This window comes from Callionymus lyra, chromosome 9 (genome assembly GCF_982586985.1).
Source record: "Callionymus lyra chromosome 9, fCalLyr1.hap1.1, whole genome shotgun sequence".
Taxonomy (NCBI): domain Eukaryota; kingdom Metazoa; phylum Chordata; class Actinopteri; order Syngnathiformes; family Callionymidae; genus Callionymus; species Callionymus lyra.
The window spans coordinates 10,386,722-10,414,630 of NC_141826.1; the positions used below are offsets into that span (position 1 = coordinate 10,386,722).

At 39.7% G+C, this 27,909-nt stretch overlaps 2 protein-coding genes across 4 annotated transcripts; one reads left to right on the top strand and one right to left on the bottom strand.

The window, feature by feature from the left end:
* Positions 1-274: 274 nt before the first annotated feature.
* rnf44 (ring finger protein 44) lies at positions 275-14,888 on the bottom strand. 3 transcript variants are annotated; one of them, XM_087799637.1, is made up of 12 exons: positions 14,600-14,888; positions 11,794-11,935; positions 9,567-9,757; positions 8,475-8,697; positions 8,235-8,402; positions 6,877-7,050; positions 6,657-6,818; positions 5,758-5,873; positions 5,597-5,684; positions 5,389-5,510; positions 5,218-5,317; positions 275-3,609 (listed from the first exon to the last, which is right to left on the bottom strand). In XM_087799637.1, the coding sequence occupies exons 3-12, from the start codon at positions 9,671-9,673 to the stop codon at positions 3,547-3,549; spliced, it is 1,323 nt and encodes a 440-aa protein (XP_087655763.1). In that variant the 5' UTR covers positions 9,674-9,757; positions 11,794-11,935; positions 14,600-14,888; the 3' UTR covers positions 275-3,546. The 3 variants fall into 3 exon arrangements, with proteins under 3 accessions (XP_087655763.1, XP_087655762.1, XP_087655764.1); XM_087799636.1 differs by lacking the exon at positions 11,794-11,935; XM_087799638.1 differs by lacking the exon at positions 14,600-14,888 and having other exon boundaries at positions 8,283-8,402; positions 11,794-12,152.
* On the top strand, positions 14,010-27,909 carry cdhr2 (cadherin related family member 2). The gene is made up of 32 exons (XM_087799623.1): positions 14,010-14,054; positions 16,852-16,924; positions 18,154-18,213; positions 18,274-18,333; positions 18,406-18,539; positions 18,605-18,661; positions 18,734-18,823; positions 19,629-19,718; positions 19,796-19,918; positions 19,988-20,134; positions 20,198-20,273; positions 20,334-20,437; positions 20,522-20,734; positions 20,800-20,943; positions 22,054-22,215; positions 22,283-22,344; positions 22,413-22,656; positions 23,158-23,397; positions 23,467-23,536; positions 23,699-24,283; positions 24,357-24,428; positions 24,497-24,546; positions 24,618-24,769; positions 24,843-24,939; positions 25,015-25,103; positions 25,615-25,683; positions 25,835-25,970; positions 26,677-26,798; positions 26,912-27,025; positions 27,253-27,336; positions 27,624-27,684; positions 27,755-27,909. The coding sequence occupies exons 3-32, from the start codon at positions 18,156-18,158 to the stop codon at positions 27,887-27,889; spliced, it is 3,840 nt and encodes a 1,279-aa protein (XP_087655749.1). The 5' UTR covers positions 14,010-14,054; positions 16,852-16,924; positions 18,154-18,155; the 3' UTR covers positions 27,890-27,909.

The following is a 27,909-nucleotide window of genomic DNA, read 5'->3' on the forward strand; positions in this document are numbered from 1 at the left end:
AAATAATACCGCTACAAAAAATGGATGAAAATAGTACAAAAAAATATTGTAAAATAGTGATATCGTATTATTATATTATCTATTATTATATAAATATTGTAAAATATAACTATCGAAAGACTCATTTAAGTAATTTATTTTATTAGTATGCATTTGAAAATATAGAATTTAAGTTAAAAAAAAAAAGGAATCAAGAGGAAATACCATAATAAAAAATGACTCGGATACAAAAGTAATTTTTCGGGGTTCAGAAAAGAAGTAAACCAGACAAGAGCAAGTCGTATACATCATACATTTATTAGTGAACAACCCTCTCCAATCAGCCACAATAAAATAAAAATATGATTGCACTACCTGGTTGAAGCATGACTAGCAAGTTTTAATTTAAAAAAAGTACAAATTTTAAAAACTTTAAATGGTATACAGACGAGTGTGTATATCTTACAATAACTAGTTATGTTAAAATGCTACAAACGATACGATTCCAACGGAATGAGAAACAAAAAGACCTATATGTCATATATTAGTAGTTCTCACCTCCATCCTCCAATACAAACATGGAAAACAATGAGGTAACTGTAAATGTGCAAGTACCAAAGCAAAGTATATCTGTCCTACACACGCCACGCCGGCTCCGCGGGGGGCCGGCCAAGGGGAGGTCCGGACGATAAACCCCACCACAGCAAAAATGAACACACCAAACAAAAGAAAGAAAAAAATCATTGGTAAACAACACATGGCATCTATGCAGCAATAATCACAATCCTAAATTATTCGAGCCGCTTTTCAGGAGCACTTTTTTTTCCTTTTTTTTTTTTGCACCACACAAGCCGTGAGATTATTCGGTAACTCTTAACGGAAGGACTACAAGAGCGGTCTCTCGGGCGCCTCTGTCTGAACAGGAGGGTCTGACTGTCAAACATCTACTGGGAAACTGAACAGTGCTTATATCAACATGAATGTGAACGATACATTTTTTTTTCTTAAAGATATTGATACACTGAGAGCAAAAATCCCGAAACGACACTGAAATTAGTATGACAACACTTTTTTTTTTCTTCTCCTTTTTAAAATTCCGTGAAACTATATTGACGTCCACTGACATTGTTTTTCGGGGTATAACATGCTGTTAAGAATACATGACCAGCTATTGCATTCACGCGAGTGAGTTCCTCATACCTAAAAGCAGAACATCTAGCACCTTGTCACTATGGCTTTTGATCAACTACAGTAGTTTCAGAGCATCTTCAGTCATTAGGGCGGTAACAGTAACACAACGTATGTAAGAATTCCTAGACTCATATATATGTATATTTATGTTATAAAACCAAGTAAGCGCAATAAAATCTTGTAGTCATTCAGTTCTATTACAAATATGTGCAGTACAGTGCATGGCAGTTATCAGCTGAGCGTAGAGATCCAAACCCTCTCAGAACCCGACTGAAAATCTTTTGGGATCTGGACGACGAGCATGCATATTGTGCACCGTTTTACGTGGATCCCCAGCGGATTTTAAGATACCTTTCCACTAACACACTTCTTATAATTCATGCAAAACACCTTAAAAGTCGTGGGGCGAGATGGTGGAGAGGAGTGCGCTGCCGGGCACATTTTCTGGTGGGATCATCTGAATATACAGTCGAGTACAGGAACAGAAGTAGGCTTGAATAATACTTTAGTACATAACCTTTTTAAGTGAGTAACATACAGTATTTACTGGCTTTTTTTTTCTTGCATGCCTGTCTAAAAAGGTGAAATATGGTCAACTTAGAGAAGCTTCCATGGCGTCCTTTCCATTTGGCTGTTCCAAATGATTTCCTTTTTTTTTTTTTTAATTCTGAGAGGCCCTGAGTGTTTTTTTTACTTACAATATATGCCAGCAAATAGATATGTACACATATGTTTATTCTCAAAGCTGTGGGTTTAACTCATAAATGGCTTCTTTTTTTTCTTCTCTCTCTCTCGAAGGTGGCACACACGTCACAATTAAGACATCAAAGAAAAAAAGGCAAGATCTCTTCACACCCGAAAGGTCGGCAACTGCCTTGTTAGTGCTCGATGGGGCAGTCGGAGACAAAATTGGTCTTTTTTTCTTTCCTCCCCACACAGTTTTTTTTTTCAATTTTCATTTTCAACACAAGTGTGGAGTGCCCAAGAGTGTCCTTTGAACCCCGACCCTCTGAGAAGGTCCAGTCACCAGTGACGTCTACGAGGGTTTTTTACAACATTCTTCGGTCTTCAGTTTAACTAAAAGCATTCATACTGAACCTGTACATCCTTTTTTTTTTCTTTAAACGCCGCCTGTCCTTTACCCTGTCCTGTGACCAAGTTACAAGAACGTAACACATACCAAAACAGCGTTTCCTTTGATGCATTCCTACAGAAACGGATAAATAAAGCATTCAGAATGGATGAGCGTTTGAAATCAAGAGTTTTAGTAACAGGTTTGTGCTTGTCACAGTCATAAGAAGGCAGATCTTGAACAGGAGGCTATCGTCGGGATATTGGATTTGGCTCACGAACGAAGAAATAAAAAGCAGTCTTCCTAAAAGAGGAAAATGTTCGTCGGGAAAAAAAAGAAAGAAAACAACTTGCCACATTCTGCACATATTGCTCTCCGCACAGGCCTTGGGAGCCCGATGACATCAACGCGGCGCCGGAGGTGGAACCAGGCGCTCGTCTTTCGCTCACCCGCGCTTCTTTTTTTTCCTTTTCAACTATAGTATATTCTGGTGGCAATGATTGATTAAAATATTGCTAGTCTGAATCAACAGTTCATGCAAAACCCTATCATGCTGCCCTGTATCCAGTGGTTACACAATGCATTGGCTCTGTGATCAGGATGGCGATTAACACACACTCACACACACACACTTGCCAGAGAAAGGGGGTGCGGGGGGTAGGGGGGGCGATGTAGCACTTTGCTTTGCAGTTTTGTCGGGACAAACTGCTGAACAGATCTGCGGTCCAGAGAGGATTGGGTGGCGACACAAACCTCAAAGAAAGCCTCAGTAACTTCACCCTCCGGAACCAACGCAAGGTTTGAAACGACGAGAATATTATTGCAACGTATTATGAACAAGTCTGCTCGGCCTACACAAACATGCACCTATGATGCTCCCCGTTAAAACGCCTCCTGCTGGACACCAAATCAAAAGGAGAAACCCTGTAAACAAAGCAGCGGGGGTGGGGGGGAAATAAGCATCTCCGGAGGTGGGTGGGTGGGGGGGGGATCTTTGGAATCTGCATCGAGGGGGCAGACGAGAGCGGGGCGGTCGCTCCCTGCACTCTATCAGCTGCAGTAGGCAGTGGCTTCCATGAGACATGGACCAAAATGAAGCACAGTAGAGGTACGACAGCCCCCCAGAAACAATCCTGGATTGCTCGTCACGTAGGAAGTGGGGAGTAGAAGAGGGGGGATGGGGGGGGTGTAGGTGGGTTGGTTAAGCCGTGTTTACTGGAGGATGCAGAGATCAGGTGGCTTCCACGGCTCCTGGGACGAACTCTAGTGTGTGCAGCTTTGTAGTGTCGGCGCTCCAGCAGGTCTCACTCCGCCTCCCGGTGAACGTCCGACGCGTCGGCGCGGCAGATCGGACAAGTGCGATTCGTCTGTGGGAGAAAAACACGCAAGAAGGCAGATCTTGAACTTCAGGCGCTCTGTGGAGACGCAGCCAGAGTTAGCAGGAAAAATGTTGTACTTTTTGAACATCAAATTACCGTACTTTCCGCACTATTAGGCGCACCGGATCATAAAGGCGCATCTTCAAAAAATGGCCCATTTTAGAACCGTTTTCATAAATGGGGCGCACCGGATTATAAGGCGCATAGAATAAAGGATACAAAAGGTGTTATGCATCCACTAGATAAATCTGTGCTAAAGGGAATGTCAACAAAACAGCTGCGTTCACTCCCATGGTAACAATGTTCAAATTATGTTTAAAAGGCTTCAGTGAGACTGGTGTGGTGAGCAGACAAATGTTGAGTGCAGTCGTGAAGTTGAGCGTGTGTATGACAGATAGAGTGCACGTGTATGACATGTTGAGCGCACGTGTATGACAGCTAGAGTGCACGTGTATGACATGTTGAACGCACGTGTATGACTGGTTGAACGCGCAGCAGAGTGATTTTGCGCAAAAAAAAATGTTTTGAGTGTACTACAACCAAGACAAACTCGCTAAAAAACGGTGGCAGTAATCTTACTCCATAGACGTCCGCCATGATGTCACGTGCGTCGTTACTCCCACCCCGTGATGACGCAATCCCGCCCACGGCGTGTAGGCTCAGTCAGTGCAGAGTCATGAAAGTGTTTGTAAACAACTCATCCACGAGGTAATGTTCATATATAAGGCGCTCCAGATTATAAGGCACACTATTGTTTTTTGAGAAATTTTAAGTGCGCCTTATAGTGCGGAAAATACTGTAATGTTAAATATCATGTTTGTAAAATGTACGTTAGCAAATGTAGATTCACCAAACTGTAAGAGTGAGTACGAGTCTGATTGTGTTTTATTCTTAAAGGCTCAATCTATCTTAATTGTAACTGTGTTTTTCGTCCCTCACCATACACGCAACATTTTTACTGTCATTTGAAGTGGCTGTATAGGATAAGTGTCGAGTGCACTCGCCATTGTGTTAATATTTACTTCCGCCGTTTTATTTTGAAGGTGTTGAAAGGGAAGTTGATCGAGTTTGTTGTTGTAAGGGGTGTGTTCCACATGACGAAAGTAAAGAAGACGTGCGCGCTGCACAGATACAAACTAAGTTCCAGCCTCGTCGTTTCCCACACGAATACACTTGGTTACACTATTGTAACAGACTGTGTCTCTTCTGTAAGAATAATGTTGGGGCAAATTAATGTGCAGGGAGGCGGCTCTCTCTGTTGAGAAAGTTGAGAAAAGAAAGAAAATAAACGGTTGTCCACTTTATCTTCTCTAAACGAAGAACGCTTGGTTACACAGACTTTCTCTTTCAGTAATTGTGCTCCTTTTTAGATCTGTATCTCTAGGTAATGTCAATAAAAAATATTATTTTACAGACATCGCTTATCCCGTGTTAATGCACTTAAAATAACACAGAGAAGGGGGGTCATTTACAAAACAACGAGGGCCCCAGGTAATACTTATCCCGTGCGAATAGTGTTTAATGATTTGAAACAATAAATAAAGCTGAATGATTCGTATTGAGACTTTAAACTTTCAGTTGGTCAGGGGAACTAACCTTTAGCCACTTGTCCACACACTTGGCGTGGAATTCGTGATTACAGGGTAAAACTCGTAGTAGCTGCCGACACTCAAAGTCACTGAAGCACACAACGCACCTGAGAAAGAAAAGGTTTGTTAGGATCAGCGGGAACATCAGGACGAGACAGAAGTGCCCGCGAGCTCTTACAGCGTCTGTTCAGAAAGATGATTCTCCGAGTTGAACCTGTAGGACGGAAGTTGCTCGATGTCGGCTTTAGTGAGTCCACGTGGTTTCGCTTCACCCAACCTCTCCGCCAGGTTCAATAACGCCTGCAGGGGAAAACGTTTTTTTTTGTTTAGACGTTTACAGCGAACAGAATGCATGAATTAATCTGGATTTCAGTTTTGAGAACAACCTCGTAGTTCTCCATCTCCACGTCGTCCACATCCAGGTCCAGGCTGATGGCGGGGCCGACAGCCGTGGGAGGCACAGGAAGCATCGAACTGAACGGGAGAGATGGCGAAAGCCGTCAATAAACAGCGGCGACTCCATCGGTAGACGCACACGTGAACTCACAGGAAGTAAGGGAGGAAGCCAGGATAGTAGGCCGGTGGAGGTGGAGGAGGAGGGAGAGGCTGCTGGAGGCGGTATCTGTGGCCGCTCACTCGACGTGGCAGAATGTGGGGGTATGGCTGGAAACAGGCCAAAAATATTAGTGGAATTAAAAATGCATTTTTTGAACACACACGGATGTGACTCACTAGGATTCAAACCGATGGCCACAGGGACAAAATTTGGCCCAAAATATCATTTTATGTGGCCCACTGGCTCGAAAACCACAAAAGAATAACTTGGCCAGTCTGATTTGGCCCCTAGGACATGCGTTTTTACACATTTGGTGTACATTTTGGGTCAAGCTCTGTATTAAAATGCACTAAACATTTGCCCAGAACATGTTAACGCAACTGTAAATACAGATCTATACCTTTACGTAATTCTTAACTAGGGTTTGTGTATCGGAAAGAAGCTGGCGAAAAGATATAACAATACATTTGTAGTGTTGTCCGAGTACTTTCCTCTGGTGTTACAGAATATACAGACCACACGATTATTGACAAAAGTCATAACTGCTTTCGTATTCTTTGTAACCTAAATATGTCCAATCATCAGAATTAAAAGCTGCTGTATCCTCTCGTTCTCGGTCGTCACCAAGATCTTGTTCGACTATGTTGTTCCTTTAGACGGAGAGGACATAAAGCTTCTGCCATCTAATGGCCGAAAGTTGAATTGCAGCACAATATTTGTAATTGAAAATAATAAAAATGTAGTTTATTTTATACACCCATTACAGAAATATAGGTCATTAAAGATAAAAGATGAAAATGTAATTAAAAATAAATACAGTACTTTAAAAAAAAAAAATTCTTACGACACTATTTTTAACAAGGATATTGAATCATTTCTTTCACACTCACCACTCCAAAGGGAAGCTCCTGATGTAGCGGCTCTTGAGGAAGATACTGCAGGGGCAGAGAAGCAGGCAGCGCTGGTGGGTGATGAGAGGGAGGGTAGGCGAAGGTCCCTAACGGGTGCTGGTCCCCTCTTAAGTCAACTTCATTGTCTACCCTCTGTAGAGGCTGACACAAGGATGCGGTTAGTATCTCACCAGGGACCTTCAGCGTGGACTCTCCTCACCATGCGTGGGTGCTGAGGCTGTAAAGGGACGAACTGGCTCAGAGGTGTAAGGTGCGGCGGCTGGTGGGGGGGCGCAGATGGTGCCGGGTGCAATACAAAATGTTCGCTGGAGATCAGCGGCGGAAAGGCTTGATAGGACACCGGCATGTGCTGCATGGCACACGCCTGTATGAGCTGAAGAGAGACGGGAAGAGAAAACGAAGATCAGGCCCAGAGACTTCACTTGAGTGCTGACACCGCCATCATTGTTTTTACGATAAAGCAAATGGTGAAGGTTTATGACAGCACGACAATGACACGGTGAACCCTGAGTGTTCTTATGAGTGAGTTGAGATTGAAAAAGGCTACGTTAAGAATCCTTGAGGTGGAATCTTTGACTCTGTATGGTTAAAATTTTGACATTCAGTTTCATTTTTTGCATTATTGTAAAAACCACAAGTATTATCTGGTTCGTTCTTTTGATTTTTCTTTCACATGCTATTTGGGGCAAAAAGGACAGAATAAATACCAAAACTAAACGTTGTATTTGAAGAGCAGATGTAAAAAAAGAAAAATTAAACTTCACTTCAGTAATGCATCATTACTGTTAAAATTTGAAATCTTATTTTTAACCTTGTTTTATTTTATCTTTGCCATTTTTTTTTTAATTTGCACAAGATTGTATTTTGATATGTCTTTGCTATGCATGGATGCTGTTATAAATGAACATTTATCTCAGTGAGAATAATAAAATATATATCCATCTATCTATGGAATAAAATAATCCAAGTTTGTCAAAATTTGCTATTATTTATTTAGTTATTGTATACACAGGTTTCTTTCTGAACATTTGAAAAGAAGAAGCCGCTGTAGAACTCTTTTGCTGCCATTCCTGCCATTGTGTTTTCACCAAAAAATAAAACAAATAATAATTCGGTGTAATATTTGGATATCACCACAAGATGGGGTAAGTAGTGTCGCTAGAAGTGGTCAACGACCATGGGGCAGAAATGTTCAAATGAATGAATGAAGATTCACAAGAGGTTAATAATTAACCCAAGAATTAAGGTAAACTAACAATGCTATTGCTATTTTGATTATCTAAATCACAAATATTGTTTTTTAAATAACCATAACAGTTTAAAATATGTTTTAGTTTAATAACATGGATCATATTCAAAATAGATAATCTGTATATTCTCGTTATTAGCAATGCCAATGTCGCAATCAGCTATAAAAATAATTTCTTCAGGCAAATACTGTGTAGATGAGAAGCAGCAAAACTATCATCGTGTCATGCACAGGGACAGATTGCATGGTTGGTATGGTGCTACATGGTTGCCACTGACAACATTTGGGCTCTTCCTTTGCAAACTCACAGGAGGAGGAAGGCAGCAGAGCAGAGAGAGCTGTCCGCTGAACATTACCGAGCATGTTGGGAGCTGCTGCGTGTTGCACCCTGGCAGGGGCTGCCCGGTGTGGATGGGAAAGCCGTGGGTCGTCACCGTCGTAACGGTGTACGATATGGGTACCGATCCCTGGTGCATCTTCACAAACACAGAGACCCTTCCGTGAGAACACTGTGGTGGTGCTGGTGTGAGTCCGAGGGGCTCCCTTACCTGGTCGTGCAGATCCACCATGATGGGGCTCTGCTGGGGCAGGTGGGCGGTGGGGTGAAGCATGCGTGGGGCCGTGCTGGTGTGGCTGTACTGTCGGGACTCATCTAAAGGGACCTGTGGGTGATGTTGGGAGAAAAGCAGGTGGTGGAAATTCTCATCCTGGATCAGGGAAGTGTGCAGTACAGGTCTGTCTTGTCTTGCCCACTGATGTCTGACGGGTGGGCTGGAATGACAAAGAACAACACTTGACAGGTCAATTTAAAAAACATATTTAACTGTGTAAGTTATATAAAACGATGTACGCTTTCAGACAGAACAAACTTGTTTTTTGGCCAATATCAGAATCATAATCATAAAATTTAATGATTTACTGCCATTCCTGTAAACACAACATTTTATGACGCCTCACAAAAAAGTCTTTATTTCTTGCAGTAAAAATCTCTGGAATAAATAGTTTGTTAAAATGTGCAAAAGTGGTTCACAGACATTTAGTTTAAGAATCTTTTGAAATATAATTTACATTTGGATAAACAATAAACTAGTTTGGGTGTATTGACAAAAAATGTGGATATAACATCGTAAGCAAGATTTATTTGGATACTGTCAGAACAAGGATTTTATTTTTGTAGTATTGTCCGAGTACTTGACTCTGACGCCGTTACAGAATTTACAGAGCACGTGACTATTGACAAAATCGTAACTTTAATTTGTTTTGAAAACAAATTGTGTCCAAACATCAGCTTTAAAAGCTGCTGGAGCCGACTGTATCCTCTTGTTCTTAGTCATCGTCCGGATCTCCCAGGATTTCATTGTTAAACTTAATCATTATGAATTATTTTATACACACTTTTGAAATTTTGAAATACAAGCATTAGAGGAACCATGGCAAAATATTTTTAATCAATACAATGGTTAAAAATCGATGCAGTATTGTGAATGAAAAATCACAACATATCGGTGTATTGATTAACTAGTAAGGTTTTAAGAAAGAAAAATGGTCAAATAGTCAAACAAAGTAAATTTAAAACCAAGTGTTTGCGATATCATCAACTCAATGTGTTAAAATACCATCACACATATTCCATTTCTTACCTTCTCCTGAGATGCACTGGGGCGCTGCAGGGCTCTCCGAGAAACCTCCTGGAGTTAAGGGGGGCTGTTGGTGGCAGCCTAGTTACTGCTATTTCCCATGGTCGCATTGGTGACGTCGTGCAGACGAGTCACAGACGGGGGAAGGAAACGGCTCAGTGGAGGCGCTGGTATGGCCTCGGATTGTCTTGACCCTGCAGGAAAATGACACGGTTGAGAATACGAATATAAATAAAAGTTTATGCGTTTTACATTTTATCTTTCCAACATTTCCAGGTGTCTCTTCTTCTTAGTCTGTCGTGATTTCCCCATCTGTGGTTGCCACACAATTCAGCCTCCTCCTTCATAACCCATTTTGATCATCCTCCCTTGTCACACCCATCATGTCCTACTTCACAATTGACCCCATGCATTTTTTTTCTTATTTTGCCCAGTATCTTCAACAACCTGCTTTTATTTTTTTTTACACAGCACTCGATTCATATTTTATCAGCTAAATATATCTATATAAAACATGTCTATATTCCGTTTATTTTTTTAAACCAAGCAACCAAATGTAATAATAAAATAATATAGAAAAATAAATAAATATTGTTCAATGAAAGATTAAAGCTTTTAATTACAAAATTACTACTATTACAAAAGATTAAGATTCGCATTTAATGTTCAGTATTTCTAGATTCTGAGCAAATATTTCATGAATTGAATCAAAAAGTGATCATGTTAACACCTAAATTGACAATAAACTTGTCGGTATTTTTTCGTTGTTGTAAAAAGCATGGCATCCAATCAATAAATATTCACTCATTCCATTAAAAATGTACATAAAAAAAATACCACTGTTATTTGACATGTTAGTACATTAATGTGTATTTACATTTTAACATTAATTTATAATGCGTTTTCCTATTCCTATTCTATTTTAGGTTAGGTAGAACTTTATTGTTTCTTTTTTCCAAATTATCCACAGCAAATACAGCAACTTTTCATAAAAAATAATCAAAATAAAATAAGAACAAAGAGAGATAAAGAGAAAGAACAAGTCTAAAGATAAAGAACATAGATCAAAGAAAAATAACAAAGACAAAGGATACAAAGATTAACATAGAACAGAAGATCATGATACTTTTTAATTTTAATTTAAGTATTCTAAATTCATCTTGTTAAACATTTCTACACATTTTAAGTTACTTAACTCAATATTTGTATTCTTTGATGAGCTCCATTTTCATTTGTTCCTACAATTTACTTAATATTGTCAAAGGTGAAGATTAATATTTATATGTATTCATCTTTCTTGCTGCAAGCTCAACAGATGATGCGTTATTATAACTAAAATATACTTTTATCTTGTATCGTACATGGAAAATTTAATTTGCAAAACCCTTATTAAAATGAATTAATGCATGCTTATTTCTGAGTTCGGGGGCAGGAGTGGAGTAAAAGTATCATGATGTTCTGTTCTATGTTAATCTTTGTATCCTTTGTCTTTGTTGTTTTTCTTTGATCCATGTTCTTAATCTTTATACTTAAGATTGTATCACATTGTTCTTTCCCTTTATGTCTCTTTGTTCTTGTTCTTGTTTAGTTTTGATTTATTTTTTTTATGAAAAATTGCTGTATTTGCTGTGGATAATTTGGAAAAAAAACAATTTCAATAATGATCTACCTACCTACCTAATTATACTCTTCTGCTTTTGTTTGCATGTCAGAAAAATAAATAACGGATTATAAAATCAAAAGAAAGCCGTGAGGGTCAGCAAAACAGTCACAATTTGGTTAAAAATATACAAGATTAGTCAAAAACGATCAGCAAAAAACGATGACAGATCAGAAACGATGTTATTGTGTATCTCGATCAGGAGTTAAATTGGATAAAAAACAATTTTAAGTCTATGAATACGTGTTTTAATTATTAGCAAATATGTACGAAGTAGTATTTCTCGAGGTGTTATGATCGCAGGGAGCGTCATATCCAGGGGTCGCTGCAGCTCGCCTGGACAAAAACATGGAAAGCCATGTGCTCCAAAGACAAAGCAACAACAAAAGATGCACCAGACAAGTGAGACTTCTCGCTTCCGCACAACTCAAAACCACATTTCACTCCCTCCACCGGTACCTTGGAAGTTTTTAAAACAAGACAATAAAGTCAAACGCGGATGGAAGCGGCACACATGGACTCACTATATCCCGAGTGTCACACCGATGCTTGGGACTACATGACGCTTACTTTCTGCGGGGCTCGCGGAGAGACGGCAGGTGTTGGAGCTCCGTGAACGTCCAGTCCCATTAAAAAAAAGATCGGCCCCTGAGATGGACGTAGACGGCGGTGAAAAGGACGTGGATCGGTGCCGGTTTTCCTCCCAGACTTCCTACAAAAAAAAAAGTCCCCGAGCGTGAGGTTGCTAGCGTGCTAAAGCTAGCTTGCTAACACAAACACACACGCCTTCAACTTCCGCGCGCCGTTGTTTCCGTTTAGAGCCCTTTTTTACCCGGGTGAATGGAATACGAAGCTCGATGATAGATTCCCGTGAAAAAGAAGGAGAAAAACAGCAAGAGATGCTAAAAGACAGCTTGGCGGTTGTATGTCCCTTGAAATGTATTGTTAGGAGGAAAGCCCCGCCCCCGCTGTCAGCGCAGCCAATCAGAGCGCAGCAAAGGCAGACATCCAGACAGAGATGAATCAAAGCGAAAAAAGCTGCTTCTTTAGTTCGCAAAGTATCGATCCATGAAAGAAATAGTGGGTCGATCAGAAAAATTAAAAGCTTATCCCGAGTACAACACATACATCTCTCACTTCTATTATTATAAATAAATGTGGGTAAACCATTACGATTATGATTTTTAAATTAAAAAAACAAAACAGAGTTGAGTCAGAATATATTGAATATTATGTGTGTGCAGCAGAATTCATTTTTTATAACGTTGCACATGATTTATTACAATACAATTATAAAGGCAACATATTCATATTCAAACTACCTTTTGAATAAAACAAACATGCATGCTTTGGCCTACATGTGGGTTGTTGCTCAGTTACACCCTAAAGCGGATGTTGATTGGCCTTGTGAATTAAATACTTATTTTATTTTACTTTCAGACGGAAGAAAAAATTGACATCACAGAGTACAATGGAGTATTTACTAACAACAGCCTCTAACTGTTTGTGATTGCCAAAAGAAACCGCACTGAGACTAGCTCCACAAAGTTTCCCAAAATAGACTTGAACCCACAATAAATAATAAATAAAACAGAAATATATGATTAGTCTAAACTGAAGATCAAATACATTGTTCCCTGCACTAAAAATAGTGGAATACACTTAAACTAGAGTTAAAATTGTGACTTTTAAGCATCACTTTTTTTTAATGCACAGCTAATTCAAAGCTGTTATTTCCCTATATATTTAAGTCAAAATGCAAAAAAAAGGAAAAGTCAAATGCACGGTAGCCCAGGGTTGAGATGATGTGCAGCGCAAAGGCGTCATTTTCTTTGTTTCCTTCTATTCAGGGTGATTCCAGGCAGTAAGAATACAGGGACATACAGCAACAAGTAGGGACGAACAAGTTGGAACGTCTGTATTTTTTCAGGCCAGTTGTTATAACACTTGCGTTGAAATGAATGAAGGGTTAAAACTGTCCTCCACACATTTTCATCAAATCTGATCCTGAAACTAGAAGAAGTCACTTGGCAACAGAACCGAAGTCCATCACTCCTCTTCCAAGTTGGGGATTTCCGAAACCAAGCTGGACCAGATTGGCCCTCATTGTCAGTGTGTAAGACAAATCCTGCAACTCCACCGTGGACGATGGCGTCCATTCAAGATGTCAAACCAGCTGTGGAGCCGCGGCGGCCGAACACAAACTCTCCCAGTCGTGATGTAACGTCCACACATCACCCCCCCCCCCCGAATGAAACGGTGACCCCTTGCCAGGTCCATTTGTTGCACACTTCCTGCCGCTAAAAGGTGCGACGTCAGGTCGCCGAAGTATAGTCACTAATAAAAATTACTTACTTACTTACTAAGGGAAATTAGAACTTTATTTATCCCTCAGGAGGTCTCCTTCGGGAAATAGTTTTTTTTCAATAGCCACAGCAAATACAACTATTTTTCATCCAAAATAAATTAAGAACAAGAAAAAAGAGAAATAGATCAAAGAAAAATAACAAAGACAAAGGATACAAAGACTAACATAGAACAGAACATCATGATACTTTTACTCCACTCCTGCCCCCAAACTCAGAATTGTACAATTTAATAGCCCGAGGAATGAATGAGTCCTTGAGTCTATTTGTTTTGCACCTGCACTCATTCTTGCTATTACTAGCACTATCACTAGCACGCTCACAAAGAAGCACGTCAATCCAAAATAATCTGATTCAATGACCTGTCAAGGACAGTTGCAAAGATAAACAGATGAATATTACTTATTATTATTATATTATATTCCTTTGATCTAAAGGATATGGATCCTCTCTAACTCCATGCTGGTAACATTTACCAGTTCATGAGGGGGGGGAAAAACCCAACTGTAATGTGAGGGTTGTATCACAGAAGCTGCTGGTAATGGATGATACCTGGGGTGTAAGTGCTGCCTGTCTGTGTGACTCTCAGTAGAGGCCACAGTGTCCTACTGTAGTCAACCCTCTTATGTAATCTCGCTCTCCCCTCCATCAGCTGTGGCCACAGCTTTCGACTTTCATTATACACACCGTTTCATTTTAAAGTCAATCGATTTAAAAAAAAAAAAAAAAAAAAATCGACATCCTAGCTCGATGTAAATAATAATATTATGATGTAATGCGCGCGCCTGCTTCGACCCTCCGTGACGACTCTCCACACAGTAATGGAGACACCAGGAGTGCATCTTAAGGTGAAAAAGAAAACGTGATCCAGGGACAAGGCATCGGATGTAAACATTACAACATCGGCAGCAGGAAAACAAGGAGGGGCTGAAAAAGGTTGACAACCACAACAAACCACCGAGCTAAAGGAAAGCGAGTGGCGACCAAAAAAAACAAACAGCAGCAGTTACCTGGCTGTTAGTGAGCAAACATCAGATCCCTGTCCTCGTCCCCACGTTCCAGAAGCATCCTGTGACCAGTCGTGGAGCAATCCGTGGATTTCACCACCGATTTGGAGGAGAAAAAAGCAGCTGCACATCAGACCGTCATGTTATCGGTGCATTCTTTTCGCAGCGCGTGTTTATGACGTCATGGAGTTTGAGAGAGGAACTTCTGGTCGAGTCTGTTTTTTTTGTTTGTTTATAATTTGGCGTATGATGAGCAAAGAACCCAATTTCTGGTTCAGATTTTTACAAGTTCCACCCCCGTGTCTGCGTTTCCACGACAGAGATCACACTTGTATGCAGCCATTTTTACCGTAGTACACGGAAACAACGCGCCGCCACACATAATGTTTAGAAATTTTGTAAATCAATTTATTTTCATTTTGAAAATGATATTGTCAAACATGTATTTAGATTTATGATACTTCATTTGTTATATCAAATAAAAATAAAAAGCATCAGTTCTACCTAAATGGTTGTAAGCACCTTAGAATAAATTATTATGTGCACTTTAATTTAATTTAAGGACAACTACAGGTAGTTAAAGCTCTCACAGACCACAAAAAATGGCAGTGGACTGACATTGGTCCCTAACCCGTGAGTTTGACATGGACAATACACTTTTTTTTTGGTTGAGAGTGTCATATTTCTCACAGTGCATATACAATACATATGCTCTGTGATGGACAGCAGAATCATCAAAGTAGTCTCCTGATTCTTGCCCCAAGCAGTGGTGGCGCCCGCTATGAAAGCCAAGCACCCCCAAGAAACGTCTGTGTATTTCTTTATATATATGCGACCCTCCCCAATGAAACTGCCCAGAATTCAAAGCACCTCCTCTTAAGTGCATAGCACAGTAAGAACAATGAAAAACAGGAAGCAACATGCAAAGATAGAACCAACATGTTATCATCCATCATAGGTCACATGATCTTGATTTTCTAAAAATCTAGTTAAATTAAGTTCTTAAATCAATGTTCATTCCTTTTTTTGATTACACAGAGACATGTCAGTGTAGACGGTCACAAAACAGACTTAGTGGAGGTAATATTAACGTTTCTTTCTTGGCTGACGTCGGTTTCTATTTTCAGGAACTGTTTTCTACCTCACCAACTTTTATCAGTAATGGCTGTGATTGCCCTTGGAAGTCATAAAGCAAAGTCAAATTGAACCTGTGACTGATATAAATCTGGAAGGTTGGCATTATTGCATTCCATAAAAGAAACTTGACCTCAGTTTTTTTTCTATTAAATGAATTTGATTAGCCCAATAAACACGTTTTTAAAGCCCAACTTTTCATTTAAAATAGAGAGAAATACATTTTAAGATATAAGAACAGGTTCTTAAACAAAGTAAGTTCACAAATACACAAAGAAACAAATTAAAACTATATTTAGATTCAATGAAACTTGGTAGAATCTATATATTCAATATTGAAATACAATAACTCTTAAGAAAAGGTGTTAACCAGGAATCTACTCTTTGGGAACTATTATCAGCTTCTAATGGATTTTAATTAAACTTAAAAGCTTCTGAGTGAACACATTGTGTACACTGGGATGACAACATTTTGTCATCAGTTTATAAGTCGAATAGAACACAACCTTGTTGTTCATTTGAGAAGGCCATTTAATTGGTGCACTCAGATCAGTATTGTTCCCTCAGACAGTAAACATGGGCGATATGGAGACAAGCGTGATGGAAACTATTTGCTCTAAAAATCTTTATATGTAAATAAAAGGCTTCCATGTTGAGTTTTTGTTTGCAGGATGAACTTTTCGACGAGGAATAGAGCTTGTCTTTGTGTCAAGCGCTTTAATTAGAAGAGGAAGGAGGGCTTTCACAAGAAGAGCTCATTAGAGAGGTGCACTGATGTAACACACGTTTGAATGGAATCTGATAATTTTCAAAATGTTATTTCCATAGCAACACAAACATCCATCCAAACAATAGAGCAATTCAGACACTGTGAGAATTCTGACATGGACATCAGTGAGCCAACATGGCACGGAGCCACTTAGTCCGGTCAGCCAATGATGGACTTGGCTACGTGGACTCGTCTCCCACCGCCTCACAACTCACTCGCAGTCGTGAGTAAGAAAATATGTCTTCTGTCCCCTCTGATAAATGGTTTTATCCCGAGAGAGAGAGAGACGTGTTGTTGTCTGGGCGTCACTTGCGTTTGTTAATCATTCATATTTACTGCCGCTTCTCGATAGTCACCAGGAAGGACACCAGTCAAAGGTCTCAGCCAGACATCTTCAGCAGAGAAGCGCCTGTGATTTTCACAAGGTGAGTCGGATTATTTTCTTCTTATTTTGTTACAAAAAACTAAAAGTGATTGACAGCGTTGAGTTAATGAGGAACTAATGGCTTCTTTTAGTAAGTTATCCTATATGTTTTCTGATTGAAATGTTTGGTAAAAACTCAATTGTAGGATTTTCCCTTTATAAATGTTAGGTTATTTACTCAAGCACACTTGTGTGAGGTTCTTTGCTATGTGTATGTACTATTATAAAAGTTCTAAATTGAAACACTGACATTGGTTTAATTGGGTGTTTGAAAATTGTGATGATGTCATGGAAATAGGCGTTGACTGTATCGATAGACTGTTTTGAAATCAACACACCTTTACAATGTATCATTCTGACGTTATGATAAGAAACATTTTATTGGTAGTCTTTGATGTATTTATAGTAAGTGGAAATCTAGATTTCATTAGTTGTTTATACATAAGTAAGTAAGTAAGTAATTTCCAATTTTAAAGTGCCTTATATACAGTAAAACATTTCAACACAACAATGAAAATTCAGAATCTCTAAAGAAATGGTTACAACATTCCGTCAGCCGTTTGCAGTATTGTTGAGATTCTGTTAGATTTAATTCAGATTCTAACCATTTTTTCAAAAAATGTCATTGTTATTGTTAAAACACTTTGGGGTAAATCCCATGCTTGTTACATAAAAGTATTTGCTGAGTAACCATTTGATTTACTGACTTTATGACCATAAAACTATCTTTTATTGTACAACCACTTCCTTTACCATGGCTGGTTTCATCCCCAGTATTATTGCAATTCATTTCCCCACTTTTGTTATTTAAACTATTATGAACGACACCAGTAACATGATGATGAAGGTTCAGAAAATTGTATTCATATTATTTTATGAAAAGATTATATGGAAAAAAGAAGGTATATTTGAGGGCAGAAACAGAAAAGTATTAATCTGGCTCTACTTTGGATTATGACATAATCATACCGCCAAGCACAGCTTAACTCAAACCAGTAGAAGATCAAAAATGATTTATAAATAACTTGGTTATAATAGTAGCAAAGAATAATATATAACTATCTGCATATATATCTGGGTGAAGTCAGTGTTCAGTAGTGAAGATAATCAATTTATACTACAGATGAGATTCATGAACTAAACCAGGAAACATCAGGATGTGCTCGCAAATATCTAAACTTTCTATGACTTTAAAAATTCACAATGACCTCAATTGACTTTCCTATGCAGACATGGAGCGAATCATAGGATATCTCATCCTTCTGGGCTTTATAAGCATGAGTGATTCAGGTGGGTACAATCCATCTTTTTAACTTTAAAAACTTCAACTGACTTGTGTGTCTTTTTCAGTAAATACAGACCCGACTATCCAGGAATTCACTGAAACTGTGTGTGAAGACACCCCTGTTGGTGTGTATGAGGACAATGTGATAATCCCTGCTATGATACAAAAACGTCAGTGTGTATTCTTTCTTCAAACAGGAACATACGTGTTTACGATCAATGCAACGGACCCAGATGATGACCCACTGACGTTTTCGATCAGCGGCACCAGCGACTTCTCAGTGGAGAGCAACACTGGAAGAGTCTCTGTGGCAAAACGGTTGGATAGAGAGGTAAGTTGACCAAAGAGCATTTTTGCATTTTCCTGTCACAAGCTAACATGCAATCTCTCTCCCAGATCAATGACTTCATACAGATCCAGGTGATGGTTAGTGATGGGGTTTCAAGTGAACCAGTAAGTGACTTTGAATATATCATCCACCGTTCTCTTATGTTTATTCCTGATTTTCCTATTCCCAACTTTTAGCCGGAGATAACAGGCATTGTCATATTAGGCGACGCAAACGACAACCGGCCAATATTTTTGGATCCTTCCTATGATTTCACCTTCTCTGAAGTAAGTGTGTAATAACACCTGAATATTCCAATAATAACAAGGAATTTTGCCTCAGACAGTTCAGGTACAATTATTAGTTAATGAAAAGATTATATGGACTGATCTGTTCTTCTTCTTCTTTTCCTTTCGGCTGCTCCCTTTAGGGGTTGCCAGGGCGAATCAACCTCCTCCATCCAACCCTGTTCTCTGTATCCCTCTCTCTCACACTAACCAACTTGATGTCCTCTTTCACTACATACATAAACCTTCTCTTTGGTCTTCCTCTAGACCTCTTGCCTGGTAGTTCCAACCCCAGCATCCTTCTACCAATATACTCACTATCCGTCCTCTGTACATGACCAACGCATCTCATTCTCTCTGATCTTATCTCCAAAACATCTAATATGTTCCTCTGATTGTCTCATTCCTGATCCTATCCCTCTCCGTCACTCCCAAAGAGAACTTCAACATCTTCATCTCTGCTACCTCCAGCTCTGCTTCCTGCCTTTTCCTCAGTGCCACTATCTCTGGACCATACAGCTGGTCTCCCAACTGTCTTGTGTATCTTTCCTTTCATTCTGGCTGATACTCTTTTATCACATATTACCCCTGAGATAAAGTCAGTTAGCTGCTTTTGGTGAGAAGCTTGGCTAACTGACAGGAGTTACATCCCTTGGTTAGAATTCCTCTAAAAGAGAAAAAACAGAAGAAGTTTCTCAGATGGGGAAAGTCCAGGTCTCTACTGCTTCTGCTGGACCGCTTGAACAGTAGACAAATGCTTAAATATTCCTTCTTAACAATCACACTAACAACGTCACATTTTCAGAAAACACCCATAGGCACATCCTTGTTCAGAGTGCGGGCCACTGATGATGATACCTCGGTCGCCGGTGTGGTGAAATACAGCATTGAGGAGGTGAGTCAACCATTTTTCCCTCATTATAACTTCTATAAAGAAATGCTTTAGAGAACATGTGGACTGAATTGTTGCAGGTGACTCCGAGTCATGGATCTTCTCTCTTCAGTATCGTACCCACAACTGGAGAAGTCAAATTAATAGAAGCGTTAAATTACAACGGACTCAGCACTTTCTATCGTCTGCAGATCAGAGCAACTGTAAGTATTGTGTATTCTGTTCTAAGAATGTTTATAAACTGCTGTTAATGTGGTTCTCATCTTCACCAGGACGGTGGAGGGAAATGTGCTTCCGACGTCCCAGTCGTGCTCTTCAGTGACGTGTATTCTTTCATAACCGTTCAGGACGTGCCTGATCTTGACCCGCAATTTTTCGGCCTTCCGTATATAGCGAGAGTTAACGAGAACTCTCCAGTGGTGAGAAAAGAAGATTGGAGGCGTCATGATCATGTGAAGTAACATTTCAACTTTCACTTTAAGGGCCTCTCTGTGTTACAAGTGACCGCCATAGACAGAGACACTGGAATCAACGATGACATCTTTTACTCGATTGAAAGTGAGTTTTTAAAACGTTAGAGCAGCGAGCCTTTATCTTAACCTTTGTCTTTTACAACAGGTCCTGGTGGACTGTTTTCGATTTCAAGAGAAGAAGGGAAAATAACTGTCGCATCAGCAATCGACAGAGAAACTGTTGGTTCCTCAGTAACCCTGACGATAAAGGTGTGTTTGCCAGGAATGTGATATATTCCAGGGAAGTATGAATCAAACCCTTTAATAACTTTTATGAATCCTTCTAAACTCAAGGCTACAGAGTCTCAACCGAATATCAACGGACAGCCCGCAACTGCCACAGCCACCGTAAGGATCGATATCAACGACGTCAACGACAACGAGCCAGAGTTCTACCACTGCATAAGTGAAACCAGCTGTGTCCAACAAAACACATTTTCAGCGGATATCTTGGAGCAGTCACTCGGCTCTGTTCCTCTAAACATGAAGGTCAAAGATCTGGACGAGGTATTTACAAAAAGAAGACTGAATAATTGAAAGTGACACTTTCAAGAACACTTTTTATTTTAAAGGTGAAAATAATCCAACTGACACTGGAGGGAGATAACAAGAATTTCTTCTCCGTGGAGCCACAGTTGACCACAGCAGACTCTGTCGTCCAACTTCTGATAAAGCAGCCGGTGGATTATGAGCAGATGCAACAAATTGTATTGCAGGTAAGATATATTTGAAAGTAGTAATGATGATCGGTCAGGTCTGACATTCAACAGGCAACTACACTGTTTATTCTATTTAAAACTCTTAATAATAATTTTACCCATTTACGTTTATCCCAGCTCAAAACTATTTATTTTAGTCATTAGAATGACTTTTTTTAAATATTTTTCTCCATTTCTCCAATTCAATTCAAGTCTTTAGTCTCAAGTATTTAAAGTGTCATATTATAACACAGTTATTTCAAGATACCTTTAGGTAAGACTATATTGGAGAAAAGAAAAACGCATCCAGCAGCTCAACAGCTACTTCTTTAGTTTTAGTCAGAACTTAGTTATTAACAGCCTTTTCGTGTACAGTGGTGTATAAACTAAAAAACTCTCGGACAACCCACATCTCTGCCAAGGAGTTAAACTCACTTGACTTTAGAAAAACAAATAAAATAGCTCCCATGACTGTAGAATTGCATTGGCAAAAACAAAGATTTAAGCTGAGCGTTGTTCCAGGGTCCTTATATCTCTACTTCTGATCATAGACCATTTGGTCACCACAGACACAGGCCAGTTCATTTATTTTACGCATTGCTTGTATGCTGTGTTGATAAAGTCAAGTTTTCAAACTGGAGTAGCAAAGCTTAGAAGCCCTACAGATGGATGAGAAAAACTTTTAGATTTAAATTAAACTATAAATCGTCATGTCAAGATCAAATCACTTCCAAGTTATCCCATTTCTGACACATCCTAATAACTTTCATTGAACATGCCTGTTCAAAACAACATCACCAATGACAAAACATCTGCCACTCCTTGGCAGAGGTAATGAAGATGGTCAAGTATGAATAAATTAATGCAGGGGTATTTATTTTAGAATCTGGGAGGAGGAGATTTCTTATTTCTCCTTGCTTTTCAGGGATAATAACTAAAACATATTTTCTTTGTTTTCTTTTCAATATTGGTTAATTGTGTCAAATTTTAATTGTAGAAGGATGCAAATTAAGAGTGTTTATATGTAGTGCATGTACAGTATATCGATATTAATTGATGGGGACAGACTTTAAAGTATTTTGGATAGGAAATGTTGACCTAAAACACTGAGATATTCTGTTTAATCAGGTAATAGCCAAAGATCCAGATAAGCTCAGCTTCCAATCCACTGCGACAGTTACGATCAAAATCATCGACATCAACGACAACAGCCCAAAGTTCTCAAAGGACACCTACAGCCTGAGCGTGAATGAGCACGAATTAACGGGGTTCACAATAGACGTCATCAATGTAAGTACTAATTTGAAATGAGACAACTAGATGGGTGTAAAATATCAAATATTTAAATGTTCCCAAGGCTGCGGATCCGGACACTATGGACCGAGGCAAGCTGGTTTACTCCCTCCTTCCAGAGAGCATGTAAGTATTCATCAACTCCCTGTGATTTCCAATGGGACACTTGTGGCTGACAAGTTTTGGTCTTCCAGACTCCCATATTTCGACGTCAAGTCAGACGAAGGGGCAATTTATGTGAAAAACCAAGCTCTGCTGGATCGGGAGGTTCGGTCGTTGTACTCTGCAACATTACAAGCCAGAGACACCGCCAATAACGTCGGCACCACGACTCTGGAGATTGTTCTGAGAGACATCAACGACCAGACCCCCGCCTTTAACAGAGAATCCTACCTAGTCTTTGTTAAAGAGGGTGAACCGATTGAGCTGAAGATAGAGGTGAGATATATTCAACAGTTGTTTCTTCCCTTTAGGCAGAGAAGAGGATGCTACTGTTACACTTTCGTTCTTACCTAGCAACATAAGGAGGATTTCGCATTAACGAAAAACACACATTTTGTCGCCAGTCTAGCTCTAAACAGTCCGTATAAGCAGAAGCCGTTAGTAGGGGAACTTCTGGTTTCTAGTCAAATATTTTAGTTTCCTGAGAAATAATACATTCAGAACTTTCACTTAATTTGCAAACAGAAAAAAAAACAAAACCTAACTGGTGAAGGTTAACCATCTCTTCTTGGTATAAATTCAATTTACAACGACTATTCAACAGAAAAGTCTCACAGTTATCCTTGCGTTGTCTCTGGGTCAAGGTGAACGATGTACAGTGGTGGAGGTCGTTCAACAAGTGTTGAGATATTTGTCAGTTTCACAGATTCTGTGACTATCTAAAATGATGCACTACAGTATATCTATGTTCAGACTTCTAACTGTTTTTTTAAACAGGCAACAGATGCAGATGAAGCGGGGTCTCCAAACGCATTAATTGCCTACGCAATAGTGCCGAGCGAGTACAGTTCTAACTTCACAATCGACCAGGACACTGGTGTCCTGCGGAACAGCGCCGTGCTCGATCTGGAAGCCCTGAACTCTGACCTGAATGGAGAAATACAGCTGGAAGTCAGTGCCACAGACCAGGGAACTCCGTCAAAGAGTCAAAAAGTGTCAGTCACCATCAACGTGCAGGTTTGTGCGTGACTAGTTTTGTATGGAGTTGTTAGTCAATGCATCTAACGGGCCGCTCCTTCACTACAGGATGTGAACGACAATTCACCCAAATTTGGAAAGCCTGTATATCAGTTCTCAGTCAAAGAAAGTGAAAAAGGTGAGCGTGTTTTCCTTTACAAAGTGGAATATCGTGCTGTCAAATGATTTTCTTTTTCTTCAAGTATACGTCTACCTCTCCGATCAGTTGTCACTGAAAGTTGACGTTGAAATCGGTAGCATCTCCTACTTTGCATTTCAATATACAATTATTTTCTTTCAGGAGCATTTGTGGGTTCAGTCTATGCTGAAGATTTTGACCAAACTTCAGACTTCAACCGGATCTCCTTCAGTATAACCGACGGAAGTTTTGGCAATTTCATCATACGTACCTCACCAGAAGGCCGAGGCTACAGCGGAAACATTCAGATTGATCCGGACGTGGAGCTGGATTATGAAAGCGATCGGAAAACCTTCACCCTGAAAGTGGAGGCCACAGATCTCGGGCTGAAAACTGCCGTGGTGGTGGTGGAAGTGCAGGTGCTGGACGTGAACGACGAAAGGCCAGTGTTCTTGCCGGCCGACGCTCTGATGGTGAAGGAGAACACCACCATCAGCGGGGCAGTCGGGAGATTCACGGCTCAGGATCAGGACGGAAACAGCTCTTTGATCTACCAGCTCACATCCATCCGCTGCAGATGCGATGACGTCCTGTCGGATTGTGACTGGTTTGTGTTGGAAACGTCGGGTGAGGTGAAAGTCAACCCAGAAGAAACGCTGGACTATGAGCAGTGTGATCAAGTGCTGATGGAGGCTCAGGTGGTGGACGTCAACACCGAAAAGGGGGCGAATAACAGCGTGAAACCAGGTTATTATGAGAAACACAATAACACATGTGTCACACATCCATCGATACTTAACATCATTTGGTATTGTTGCAGGAAACATTGTTATAAACATCCAAGATATCAACGATAATATTCCTGAATTCCTCAACTCAGAAACTGTTTCTGGTGAGTTCCATGCAGCCGTCTTAGTATTAAGAAAATTTTAATCACAATTTTTCTTTTTTTTTTTGCAGTTGTGGTGTCAGAAATGGCCAGCAAAGGCATGTCAGTCGCCGGAGTCACTGTGAGTGTAAACCCGAACCCTTTTATTGTCCAACTTTAAAATCCCGATGTATTTCTTGTACTTATTTTCAGGCTGTCGATCGTGACTCTGGAGTTAACAAGGAAATTGTGTTTGATGTAGCAAAAGTTGAGTTTCAGGACTCAAACAACGTCATCCAAGGCATGCCTATGCTGTTTGAGGCGGTCACCACGCAGCAGATGGGCAACTACATCGGCATTATTCAGTAAGTCGTTCTTCAAAGCCAAATGCTTCTTTTTTTATTTCTCCAGAATTATTGTATTTTTCCCTGCTAACAGAACCAAAGAGGCTCTTGACACAACATCGGAAGGAAAGTATTTGCTCACAATCACAGCCACTGACACTGGAGGACTTTTTAACAGCACCGTTCTGCAGGTGGGCTCAAAGGATCATGATTGTGAAATTGATCAGCGTGAGCCTGAAAATACTCATTGCTCTCTATTGTTACAGTTATATACCATTGATAAGACCTTCCGCACCGGGCTTCATTTCGGGCCTACAAAGGAGGCAGTACAAGCCAACCTTGACAACATAATCAGGTACATTTGACTCCAGAAAAAAATGCAGAAAAAAATGTCAAGAAAAAAAACAACAGTTTTTTTTAAATGCATCAACCGTGGAATTGCTATTATATTTACAGAATTCCATAACAAAACATTGTTTTGTTTCTGCCCTAACATTGCTACTAAAATATAAACAATTAAATTAGGTATTAATTAAATACATATGTCAAAACAATAATGAGATTATATGATTCCATGGAAACAATCGACAAATAATATAAAATATGTTTGGTCTTCTTTGCGTTTCAAAACATTTTAAGAGTCAGATTCGGTGCTGGGTTTGTTGGAGTGCCTTTATGGGCCCTGATAGAGGGAAATGAATGAGCCCACACATATTTTAATAAAAAAAATATTCGTTTATTATATACTTTATGACAAAATGGTGCAGACATTTAAACATCTATTCTAGAAACTGAATCGTTTTAGAAACAGTACAAAATGCACATTGATTCACAAATTAATAGATGTTTGTATTTTTTTCCCCCAGAGCTTTAACTGCTGCCACCAGGGCTTCGGTGGAGGTTGTATCCATCCAAGATCCAGCAGTTGAAACAAGGTATTTTAGATCAGGTTATTTCGGGCTTTTGCCGCAGGGTGGCGCAGTCCCGCTTCTAATGTTTACACCACTGAAGTCATACAACCTATTTAAAAACTTCCATTCATTAAACCAGCCCAGTATTTGAGTGTTTGATTTATTTTATTCTAAGGGCCACCGTGGGCTCCGTCATGGTGGCGTACTTCGTCTATTCTAACGGGACAGCTCTCACTGAGGACCAGGTGAAATCGATGGTGGAACATCAAGATTTTCTCCCCGTCATCAGCCAGTTGGGACTGTTGTATGTCGTGAGTGAAAAGATTTTTTGGACCATTTAAAAAAAAAAAACATGTTAAGTTTGTATTTAATATTCAGGAGCGGCCATGACCTGCTGCTTGAATAGAACGACCACTTATGGTTCAAATCTATACATAAGCTTTTGTAACAGTGCATTATGGGACTTGTATGAAGCGTTCGTTTTTTTTATCTTGAATTGAAAATATTTATGAAAATTAAAAAAACGATTTCCTTAATTCCACTGTTTGAATAGAACGAGCACTTTATGGTTAAAAATAAATTTAAATTTAAATAAAAATTTCATTGTGACTTTGAATTTATTTATTTGAGTTATAAAGATTATTTATTGCTTGATAACAAGATAGCAATGGGGCCTCACAAAGGGGCCACCACGAACACATACTCTAATACGATTGGGCATACACGCTTTTGCAGCAGTGCATTGTGGGGCTTCAGTTTCTTATCTTGCATTTTAAATAATGAAAAGAATTCAACAAACAATAGCTTTTGTTTGAGATTTATGAGTCAGTTGACACCTCTCAATGTCAAGTATCAACATTATTAATAATTATTTATAAAGTGTCATCAGTTAGTTTAAGACACATCATTATAGTACATGTCGGTACAACATTCATACATGTCTTGAACTCAATATAGTTAGAATCTATCTAAAATGTCCATGGAGAAAGTATAGAGAATATATTTGCAATGTTTCAGGGCAACCCTTCATTGACCCCCCCACCAGCAAAGACATTGGAGTTCGTCCTGCTGGGAGCCGTGGGCGGCCTCGTCATTGTGTTGGTCGTCCTCATCACTTCACTCCTGTGCACACGCAGAAAGTAAGTGGGCCGTTTGTCTTCGTCTAGAGTTGTAGTCACATGCATGCCTCTGTCACGGACTGCTGATGGTTCTTTAAGCGACAGGACCCCGCTAACCTGATGTGACAATACAGTTATAGGAGGAAACTAAAGGCTGCCAATGCTATGAAATCCGCATCAATGGTTGCTAATGGCAACCAGAAAGGCGGAGCTTTGGTGCCCGGAACCAACAAGTACACCAAGGAAGGGTGAGCATAGAATTGTAAAAGAAACTACGGAGGTGTTTATAAACAGGGGCGCAAATACAATTTTTCTCTTGGCCCCATCATATAGTTCAAGTTTCCAAATATATCTTAGGTGAAAATAACAAATGTGAAGAAAATGTAATCCCTATAGTCAAATTTAGAGTCCAGCACTGAACCCAAGAAATGAATGCAAAATAAAAGCTATGTTCTGAACTTCCTTGTTCCTACAGCGCAAACCCTGTTCTCAATCTCAATATCGACACAACGTTGGTGTTGGGAATCGACGAGGAGAGCTCAGATGTCGACAAAGTCAGGTAAAGAATGATCTCACCTCTCATTATGGTATGCATTTTGTATTTTTGTTCAAATATTTTCTCTTACAGACTGAATAATACTGTTAAAGTTATCATTCCTTCTTATTTTGTCTTTCTCTTAATAGAGTATTGCAGTGGTCTACTTATAAAAAACATTCTACTGTAGAGAATGGGCAGCACTGCATTTAGAAAAAATACATTAAAGTACATTTTTTATTGTGACAAAGCATTGATTTAAAATTGCATTTTACCATTTTAAAATGCATTTATTTTCTTTTAAACATTAGCCTGGACTCCTTCGACTTGAACTACGACATGAACATGCAGGAAAAAAACACCAAACCTAAGGTAAATGATAGCACTGTCCTCATTCCAAAGTCTAACATGAGCTGAATTTCAACCTCTGCCTCATAAGAAGATGCTACAGGACGACGACATGGAGCCACCAGGGTACATCGAGCCTCTGAGTGCGGCGCTGGCTGAGCGCGGGGAGAAGAAGAATGCCAGAAACTTGACCTTCGACAACCCGACGTTCAGCACGACCGACCTGTGAGCGTGCGGGTCTCAGAGACA

Coding starts and splice junctions, on each gene's coding strand:
- rnf44 (XM_087799636.1), bottom strand. CDS start 9,673: ATGCGACCATGGGAAATAGCAGTAACTAGGCTGCCACCAACAGCCCCC. Junction 5,874..6,656: donor AGGAGCTTCCCTTTGGAGTG/GTGAGTGTGAAA, acceptor GCCTGTTTCCAG/CCATACCCCCACATTCTGCC. Junction 5,685..5,757: donor GGCTTCCTCCCTTACTTCCT/GTGAGTTCACGT, acceptor TCTCCCGTTCAG/TTCGATGCTTCCTGTGCCTC.
- cdhr2 (XM_087799623.1), top strand. CDS start 18,156: ATGGAGCGAATCATAGGATATCTCATCCTTCTGGGCTTTATAAGCATG. Junction 22,345..22,412: donor TCCCTCCTTCCAGAGAGCAT/GTAAGTATTCAT, acceptor TTGGTCTTCCAG/ACTCCCATATTTCGACGTCA. Junction 27,685..27,754: donor AAAAAAACACCAAACCTAAG/GTAAATGATAGC, acceptor CCTCATAAGAAG/ATGCTACAGGACGACGACAT.